The 10,002-nt window shown below is 47.9% G+C and overlaps 2 protein-coding genes across 2 annotated transcripts; both read right to left on the bottom strand.

The window, feature by feature from the left end:
• Positions 1 to 139: 139 nt before the first annotated feature.
• Positions 140 to 3,893, bottom strand: PCYB_062210 (hypothetical protein; the record flags this gene model as incomplete). Its single annotated transcript, XM_004221388.1, has 12 exons — positions 140 to 267; positions 455 to 510; positions 603 to 668; positions 765 to 825; positions 990 to 1,207; positions 1,582 to 1,739; positions 1,778 to 2,052; positions 2,155 to 2,233; positions 2,476 to 2,687; positions 2,829 to 3,219; positions 3,416 to 3,620; positions 3,853 to 3,893. The coding sequence occupies 6 exons, from the start codon at positions 3,891 to 3,893 to the stop codon at positions 1,778 to 1,780; spliced, it is 1,203 nt and encodes a 400-aa protein (XP_004221436.1). The 3' UTR covers positions 140 to 267; positions 455 to 510; positions 603 to 668; positions 765 to 825; positions 990 to 1,207; positions 1,582 to 1,739.
• Positions 3,894 to 4,036: 143 nt separating this feature from the next.
• Positions 4,037 to 7,410, bottom strand: PCYB_062200 (zinc finger protein; the record flags this gene model as incomplete). The annotated part of the gene is made up of 11 exons (XM_004221387.1): positions 4,037 to 4,073; positions 4,723 to 4,805; positions 4,948 to 5,013; positions 5,243 to 5,315; positions 5,543 to 5,733; positions 5,949 to 5,994; positions 6,198 to 6,228; positions 6,373 to 6,432; positions 6,646 to 6,717; positions 6,864 to 6,954; positions 7,357 to 7,410. The coding sequence occupies 11 exons, from the start codon at positions 7,408 to 7,410 to the stop codon at positions 4,037 to 4,039; spliced, it is 804 nt and encodes a 267-aa protein (XP_004221435.1).
• Positions 7,411 to 10,002: the final 2,592 nt, after the last annotated feature.

The raw sequence follows: 10,002 nt of genomic DNA, 5'->3' as shown, positions 1-10,002 counted from the left end.
ACAAGCCAGCAAGCCAGCAAGCCAGCAAGCCAGCAAGCCAACTCACGACCAATCAGCACATCCATTGCGGTGTTAAAAAGGGGCAAGAAGAAAAAAGAAAAAATATACATTCACACACAAAAAAGTATTCGCTTATGTTTCACCACTGTTGCAACGCTTTACCTTTTTTGGCTGGGTGCAGGACTTCCCTTTCGGTCACTTCTACTTCGTTCACGTCTTCACTGCCTTCCAGGGTGTGCTGCGGCTGAAGGTACCAGGGAACGAAAACTGCCCAGGGGCGACATCGAGGGGGTGGGGGTGAAGGGGGAGACCGACGAATGTAGATAGCGCGCGTAGATAGTTAGCATGTGTAGATAGTTAGCATGCCATGAGTATGCTTGCGCAGAAGGGCGCCCTTCCTTATGGACCATATCCATGGGGACATGTATCTGCGCGGGCAAGTCGCTGGGCTTACTGTCCTGGGAATCGAACTTCCGGTTGCCGACCACGTTCTCCTGCTGCTCGTAGGCCCTGCGGTGGAGTGAAGCAATGCAGCTGTGAAGCGACGTATCTATGAAGCGACGCGGAGAGGTCACGCCCCCACACTCGGCTGTCCCACTTACCATACGTATATCAGGATCCTACCCCCAACTTTGGTACATCGGACCATCTCAGCCACTGCCATTCGTCTACAAAAAAAAAATTGGAAAAATGTGTTGGGAGCATGATCGATAGGGTTATTGAGGGGAGGAAAGTGATCTCCTTATCTTTGCCTGCGCAATTACCGTTTTTCGTGCGTGCCGATGTGATGGATGACCGCGATGGAAATGCACAGGTCGGCTATGTCTGTGGGGAGGAAGATGAGCCGTTTGCATAAAAAGGGGGTGGTGAGGTAGGCGGAGCTACTAAGCAGAGGCGCTATGCAGAGCTGCTACTAAGGAGAGGCGCTATGCAGAGGTGCAACCCCACGCCGCACAAGCGCTCTACTGAGACCCTCCGCCGTGACGTACTCGATCGCAAAGGTATGCTGACGCAGTTGGCCAGAAACAAATCTGCATTCCACTTCTTCTGAGCAAGCTTCAAAAGGTACCAACTGAAATCCAGACCAATGAAGAAATACTTAGATGAGACTTGCACGTTTTTTCCGTTGCCACACCCCACGTCCATGATTAGGTTTCCCTCCTGCTCCTCGTTGATTAGGTTTTCTACGTTGTTCCAGGATTTGTACCTGTAGGAGGAACCGCATCGGGGGTGGAATGCCGTAGCGCAGGTAGCATTTTCAGAGGAGAGAAGAGAAAAGAAGAAAGAGAGGAGAAGAGTAGAGGAGAGAAGGCTCTTTTGATAGACAGGCAGGCAGACAGGCAGGCAGACAGGCAGGCAGGTAGACAGGCAGGTAGACAGGCAGACAAGCAGACAGACGGACGACCTCTCTCTCGCGGCGACTCCTGATGCAGAAGTTCGCCTCATGGGGGTGGTGACCACCGCCACGAAGCCCATATCACCACAACGCCATATCATCAAAAGATCGCACACCACAAGATCGGGCATCACAAGACCGCTATACCACCGCTATACCGCCATACCACCCTTTGGAGCACATACCTGGTGTAGCAAAAATGTTGCGCTATTTTGTTATACACATCGAGAACATACGTCCTCTCAATATTGTCCGAGTTGTAGTGTCCAACATCTACCGAGACGCAACTCTTCTCCTGTGGTTCGTCCTTAACCGTTTGGTTCCTGTGCTTTTGCGTTAGCATTTTCTTTACACTGGGTTCGTCAATGAAGCGAAATATCATTAGATAACTGTCCTTTCGACGCATGGGGATCTGTACAGGGAGGAAGTTATAAAATGGGTGGCAAAAATTTTGAAGAGGCTCGATCCATCTAGGTTCAAATAAAATAATCTCCGTAAGGGAGGCAAATAATCCCCCTCTCTAAGAGCGTCAGTCAGTACCTCCCCCTCCAGTGGAAGCGTTTTCTTCTTGGGAATTCCAAAAATTAGTTCGTATCTCCTTCTACCCTTAATCTTAATGAGTGTATTTTTCTCCACAATTAGGTTCGTTTTGGTTCCTGCGCAGGGGGGAGAAGTAGGTCGAGATTGTAACCACGAATACAACACTTGGGAGAGTCGCCCCCTGAGACGGTGTGTGTGTATCAAGTGACATGACATACGTCCATCATCATTACTATTTCGAATGTCGAGGAAGGACATGGGTAGATCGTTCTTCATAACCAAGAAGGCTATTTCGTCCTACAGGCGGGGTAGAGGCGATGGAAGGAAGAGAAAAATTAATCACGTTGTGGAGCATTAATTGTAAAAATGTGCCGTGGGGGGTGGTGCTACTGGCGGTGCTGCTGGCGATGCTGCTGATGGTGCTACTGGCGATGCTGCTGACGGTGCTGCTAGAACTGGTGACACGGATCAGGGGGCATCAATTTGTCACTTCCCCCCCGTAAATGGCATCGCTCAGATGTTGCTCTGTGTGAACCCACCTGGAAAATATGCCTTGACTCGATGACATACTCGACGGCTTTATTCACGTGACATTTCAGGATGGAGATTTGGTTCGGTTGGCGGCCGTCCAGAAGGACCCCTATGCGGTCCAGGCACTCCACAGAGAAGAACAGGCGCGGGTCCGGGATGCAGTAGGACTTGTAGATTTTGTTCGGCGTGCTCCGGCAGAAGTAGTGGCACACGTTGATCTCTGTGGTGGAGGGGCGATGAAGGGGCAGTAGAGACGTGGTGGCGAAGTGTTTGCCATGTGGTTGCCATGTGGCTGCCATTTGTTTGCCACCTGTTTGCAATGCAGTTGCAACGGCGCCTTCACGGAGGCGCATAAACGTACCGTCGTTTTTGGTGTACTTAAGCCACTGTTCCTGCTGGTACGTCCGAATGACCTCCTCGGAGAAGTCTTCGTCGATAGCGTCCGGTTGGATGGAAACGCCGTCCCCGCTGTTAGCAGCGTTCAGTTCGTTCTCGTTCTTGGCTTTCCAGCCACTGTCGGTTTCGCAGCCATTGTTGGTTTTGCAGCCATTGTCGGTTTCGCAGCCATTGTTCGTTTCGCAGCCATTGTTCGTTTCGCAGCCGATGGGGACTTCCCCTCTAGCTTGCTTGCCAGGGAGGCCTCCCAGCAGGAGAGAGAAGTCCCGCGAATAGACGGTGGGGGAGTCCTCCTGAATGTCGTACCGCACATTTACATATTCCGCCTGGATGTCCGTTTTGCGCTCCGGCTGTCCCTTGGGAGGGTTCTGGTGGGGAAAACGTCGTGGGGGTGAAGGAGGCGCACGCGTGACAGGAGTCGCTCACTTGGTACGGTCACTTGGTACGCTCACTAGGGATGCTCACATGGAACGCCCACATGGAACGCCCTCATGGAACGCCCACTTGGCACGCCGACCTGGCCGGCTGGCTTGTGCCACCGCTCCACCTTACGTGGTTCAAAAGGTTGAAGACATAGGAGCAGTCCTTCTTTTTGTAAAATTCCACGAATACGACATTCTGCTGGAGTATCAAGTAGACCATAAAAGTCAAGTCTAGCTTCTGAAAGAAATTTTTGATGTCTTCTTCCTCCCAGGTTAGTAACCCTATCCCCTTCAGCCTCAGCGTGTTGGTGACTTTGTGCGTTCGGTTGTAGTACCTGCGGGGGGGAGCGGCCACGTGTAGCAGCTAGGTGTCGCGGCTAAGTGTCACGTATAAGTGTCCCAGCTAAGTGTCCCAACTAAGGGTATCGACGTGGGGGAGAACCTCTCTCCTTCCACCTGCGCATACTCACACACGGGACAGACTCCGCGGGGAAAAGACTCGCCGCACAAAGGAATAAACCAAACAGACGGGGGTAGTGTCTTTTCCCCCCTCTTCGCATTCCTTACTTGACAGGGTACGAATCGAGGGACACCTTCACAAAATTCATCTTAGGAGATGTTAGTCGTTATCACAGGGAGGGTGCCATAGGGGGAAAATCAGAGGCCCGGATTTGGTCTCGACATTTTGCGCCACGGTGAAAAGAAATACTCATGCGTTTTCCACCCCAAAAAAAAAAAAAAAATTACCACTTTATAATTTGCAGCAGTTTATATCTATACAAATACTTCTTCACGAAAAAAAAAAAAACATTTTAATCATCTTTTGTTTTTACAAACGATTAAAAAATGGGCAACTCATGGGGAACATACAACTAGCGAAATGTATCGGGTGAACAGAATGGAAAGCACATTTGAAAAAAAAAAAATAGCTACCTAGGGTACCGAGATCGCCATATGGGTAGAATAAGCCTCGAGGGGAGGCGACCCCAAACGGAAGGGAAAATCCGAGTGGGGAAGAATATGGAGAGTCCAGTGACCCCCCAGAGGGCAAACAAAATGGTGCAGCGGTTAGTTGGTGAAGCGGTCAATTGGTGTGGCAGCCAAATGGGGGAGCGGCATTTGTAGGACGCAATAGGTTGGTGGCTCTCCATTCATTATCTGCGGGTGGGGTGGTGTCATTAAAAAGTGAAGAGTGGCAGGTGCGTTCGTTCGAGAGTGGCTCCCCGATGGTCAGCCAAGCGAATGTATACATACATTTTTATATGCGCTCACTTGCGCGCCGGTGGGGATGATGTAGTTGGTGACTCGCGGGAGAGGGCCTCGATCGCTCAGCAAGCGGTGCATCACCCGAAGTGAGCCTCTCCACACCTCCGCCGCTGCACCGCACCGCCTCTCCACCGCACCGCCTCTCCACCGCTTTACCGCTTCACCTCTCACCTGTGCTGGGCAAACGTCTCGTAAAATAATCCGTCGCCTTTGGGGCCCCCGACGGGCAGCAGCCACAAAAGGATGTTGTCTCCCTGGAGTGTGCAAAAAAGGGGGAGTATCACCACACGTTGGTGTGTTCGCGCTGGGGAGGGTCCTCCAACATGGAGTATCTTCATCGGAGGGAGGTCTTCTCCCCTCTCCTATTTTTTTTTTTTTTCTTTTTTGTAAACTCACCAAAACTTGATTGAAATTTTCCTCCACGCCCAAGTCGTACATGCTCTGCTTGTCTCTCTTCCCAATCTGAAAGGGGGGTGTTCGTGCAGAACATTGGTGGTGATGCAGAACAGTGGAGGTGATGCAGAACAGTAGTGGCGATGCAGAACGGTGGTGGTGAGGAGGAGTCCCATGTGAAGACTTGATCACATGTACACAAATTGGGACATGCTCATTTGGCTATGAGTGAAAAGAGGGCCTTCCTTCCTCCCAATACGAATAATCCATGCGGGAGGAAAGGGAATAAATTTCTCACCACACAAAACTCGAGAGTCGTATAATTGTGGGCAGTCAAATACAGATGGAATAGGAAGAAGGGGAAGATAATTCTAGCAACGTGTATGGGGGGAAAAAAAAAAAAAAAAAAAAAAAAGTTAAAAATGATAGTGAGGTGAATTCCGTAGGGGAAAGAGACTCCCCTGTCTGGATGAAGCACATGTGTGTGGTCAGCTTATCCCAATTGGATAGCCAACAAGGGGTGACTTCTTTTTTTATTTGCTCCTCTCCTCTCCCTCTTTGAGTCAGTTCCCCCCTCAGAAATGAGAAAAAACATTACAGTAGGATGACGGCAGCAAGGACGATTTCCAGAAAAATGTAAAAAACTTCGTTGAAAAGGACGTTTGGGTTTGCGTACAAGTCGGGGAAGGACGAGTGACAGTTAACCTCCACATATAGGCAGCATAGGTTCGCATAGAAAAGGCTTAACAGAAAAAATTTGTAGTTGTAGTAACCCACGCCATTTGCGACCTACAAAAAGAGGGGAGGAAGACAGACATAAACACATATAAGAAAATTTGTGCATACTTAGACGAGCTCACACTTTTCTACCTCTCCATTTGGTTATTTTATATTTTTTCCTTTTTTCTGGAGGAACACAGAATGATCCCTGCTGATGGGACGCAACACTTGGCACTGCGGATTCGGCTAATGGGGGTCCCATTTTAGGAGATTAAATTCCCTACCCAGGGACAGTAGTGGTCCATTTTGAGTATATTCCTTTTGGTGGCCCTGCGGTGGGTGAAGGGGTTAGGGGGTGAGCACAGAGGTATGCATGCAAGTGGTCAAAAAATTTCACGTTCTTATTATCCCTTTCGTATTATCCCTTTCGTATCATCCCTTCCGTATCATCCCTTTCGTATCATCCCATTCTCATCTCACCCCTCTCGCGTCGGACTGCTCACCTGCAGTAGTGGGCCCGGTCAGGCTTGTACTTCTTCTCGTGTGTGCAGTAGCGGAGCTCGCCTAGAGTGAAAGGGACATAAAAAAAAAAAAATGGGGAATCCATACATAATGGCACACGTCGGTGAAGAAGCGGAACTATGTAGAAGATTCCCACATGATGACTCTTCAAAAATGGTCATTAAAACCGCTTTGCCTACGAATTACCATTTGGTCCTCTCTCCTTTATTCTGTTGACGTCCGGCTCGGTGGTCCATTCATGAGTGTCTTTTAAGCAATAGAAAAGGTGGCAGGGGAAAAACATTTGCAGATCGTTGGACTATTATGATAGGGTTTGGTGCCACTTTGGTGCCACTATTGAGAGAACCCCATTCATGTGTAGCAGGAAGGACTCCATCCACCTGTTTATCCAACGTGAGTGTAATCGAAGCATATGGATATTCGTCCCTGTCACTTCCATTAACAAGGTACTGTACTCACCGGGGATACTACCAGGGTCCACCGTGTATGTTTTGTAAAAGGACCAAATAAACAGGAATAGCAAAACGTGGACTAGAAAAGAAGCGAAGGGATACGAATTATGGGTGTGGTGTCACAGGGGGGGAGGGGGAGTCTGTGACGAGTTAGTCAAGCGTATTTAAAAATTGGCACAGACATGGGCTATGGTTCCACCCATAGGAGGTGCGTCCACCCCTTACACGTTAGCAGCTTGGTGTAGCCCTCATTCAACAGGTCACTGTCCACGTACTGCTTCTGGACGTTTATTTGGAGCAGAACCATGCAGTAGAACTGGGGGGGGAAGCGGCGAGGTGAAGTGTTTCGCGCGCTTAAGTAAGTGTCGCGGCGAAGTGAAGTGTTTCGCGCGTTTAAGTAAGTGTCGTGGCGAAGTGATTCACGCATGGTGGAAGGTGTCGCGGCAAAGCTGAACGTTTCGCGCGAGTAGGTAGGTTCGCGGGAGAGGGACTTGTTCTTATGGGCCTGCCGATACGAACTCATGGTTCCCCCTCCCCCAGACCGCATTTACCGTGACAAATATGGAGTACATGACGAGGGTTACCAGGCCTATCAGCTAAATGAATCGCGTGGGGAAGTGAAATGTGAACGCCTTTCCATGCGAGGAGAGACAGGCGAACATGCGTGTGGGTATCACTAATCGGACGAATTGCGCAGCTGTGAAAAATGTGTTCATACCATTACGGGTAGCAGCTGCCTTATTTCCATGGGGGGCTTCTCCACCTCTTTCATTTTGGAAATATTATTATTTATTTTTTTTGTTGGCAATGCGGGGATGTGTGCATAACACACAGGTTAACACAAAATTGTATGCACAGTTGTGGTACGGGGTTAAATTAAAACGGACGGGCAACAACAACGGAGGGGACGTTGGAAGAGGAACAAAGAAAAAAAAGAAAAAAAGGAAAAAAAAAATATTCCTTTCTCGTCACATTTGCCGTTCCACGATGATTTTACAAAATCGGGAGGACACAACTTGACCTGACATGAGTTGACGTTACACAGCTGATAGGAAGCTGATTCACAGCCGATACGCAGCCGATACGCAGCCGATACGCAGCCGATACGCAGCCGATACGCAGCCGATACACAGATGATACTCGCGCAAATGCGACATCAAGCCATTCCCTTCGCACAGGAACGAAACCCAAAGGGCACACAGAAGGGGCTAACGATAGGCACACCGATAATGGGATACCCCCCCTTCCATGTAATTACACTGTAGAGGTTGCGCCTACATATGTGTGCATAATTTTTTTTTTTTTTTTCCCATATATGTGACGGCGTCGAAACGAATGATCCCTTCGTGCTTATATCTAGCCTGTTTCCACGTCTTTAATTTAAATGAACGATAGTATGTTTTCCAGTGAGCAAAAATTTAAGTCACCAATTTGAATGCGGAAAGGGGAATACGAAGCGGATTCTCCATGAAGTGTTACACTGTTCGCGTTTTAATTCATGGGATGGAAAAAAAAAAAAAAAGGACAATTTTTTGCTTAGCCTATGTCGTGCCTAATTGTGAGGGAGCTGCTTAAATTGGGTCCTTTTGGACATTCACGTGGGTCACCAATGGGCAAAAGTTGGGAGGGGGGAACAAATGGAAGAATGTTAACCTGATAAGATGGCTTCATGTTTTTTACGACCTCTCCGCCGCCTTCCTTCAAATGGGAAGGATACACTGAGCAGATATAACCTTTCCAATATCAAAACGCATGCACAGATGGGCGAGCATCCTTCTCTCCCCTTCTGCGTGACTACGCTTTAAGTCGTAAAAGGGAAAATAAAAACAGAGTGAATTATTTTTATATGCATTTGTATTGAACTTACTGACGTAGGTTTTATTTTACGTCAATTTTTTTCCCCAAGTGTTACATAGCAATGTTTTTTTTTTTTTTTTTTTTAAGTGTCCCCAATAGGGAAGCGCGTTTGCAACTCTTTTTTTTTTTTTTGTTCTTCCTTTCGTAGCTCTGTTAAGTTCCCTTTTTTGCCATCGCTCCTTCACAATGGGGTTTTCCTTTTCCGTGGAGTCACCTCACCGCGCCAGATCATCATTCAAGCACTGAGCCGGCGTGCGAAAGATAAAAATGAGTAAATAAATAAATAAACAAATAAATGGCTTCCCCTGCGCGGTGCGGCAAAATGGCGCACCCGTACAAGCATATATATATGCATACAAAACGTGCGTAACGTGGAGACTTCCCTGTGATCCCTGCACGGGGGACCACCCCCTTCAAACGCGTGCGAAAGGGAAGCAGTCTGCATAATTTCGCAAAATTTCGTAGCATACAGAGCAGCATAATACCGCAATGGGGGGTGATGTTTTTTATTACTACGTAGCACTCGCCGTAGTGTGGGTTGCCAGCCGGGATTTTTTTTTTTTTGAGGGGGCGAGTCGAACAACCAGGTGGTATATTCCATGTCGCACTGCTTTATTGCTTCGAGAGAGGAGCAGTCTCTGGCATGGGGAGAGGATATGCTTCTTCTTCTTCTTCTCCTCCTCCTGCGTATTTTTTTCGCCTCTTCTCTTTTCACTGCTTCTCTTAAAGCCTACTTTGAGGGAAAGTCCAAAAGAGGGGTATAATACTTCCCTCAGCAGGCGGTTAGCCAAATGGAAAAGAAAAAAAAGGAGGAAACACCCATCATGTGAAGTACAACTCTTCATACGCATACGTGTGATACCACCCCCCCCATTACGGAAATAAATGTTAGGTGACATTCGATGAGAGGTCCCTCTTCGGCACCGTTCGTCGCGCACCCTACATTCTATGTACCCCTGCGCAGATCGCCAATTTATGTGAACCTTGCGCGGCGATAACGTCGTCCCCAGGCAGGAACAAAAAAAAAAAAAAAAAAACAGTTCAGGGGGGATGATCAAAGCATAAAAAAAAAAAAAAAAGGCATACAAAAATACACTCACATTTATTCATATATATATTACGTGCATAACGCCGGTGCTCATAAATGCGCTTAGGGGCATTTCACATTTTTATATCCACCTGAAAGGGCAACCTTTTTCCGGGTTGAGATTCTTTTCACTTCCCCCCCCTGCCGACCGGCAAAAATAAGTTTTGCCCAACTATGCAATACAATACATATCCCTTTTTTGCACGACCGCAAATGGATTGGATATATTATATGCCCTCGAGGAAGCCAATGTAGTACCTGTACCTGTGCTATATGTAGTAATACGTAGTATGTAATAAGTGTATAGTATCCTTTGGGGCACTCTCAGAGCACGTAGAATTTTTTCATTTTTTTTCCATCTTTGCAATTTCGTTGCAAGCTTTCTCGCGTTCCCAGCTTTTGCAAAAAAGAAAAAACATA

The sequence above is a fragment of the Plasmodium cynomolgi genome, chromosome 6, assembly GCF_000321355.1.
Source record: "Plasmodium cynomolgi strain B DNA, chromosome 6, whole genome shotgun sequence".
NCBI classification, from domain to species: Eukaryota; Apicomplexa; class Aconoidasida; order Haemosporida; family Plasmodiidae; genus Plasmodium; species Plasmodium cynomolgi.
Note: the sequence above shows the minus strand (reverse complement) of the source record. Positions and strands in the feature narration are given on the sequence as shown.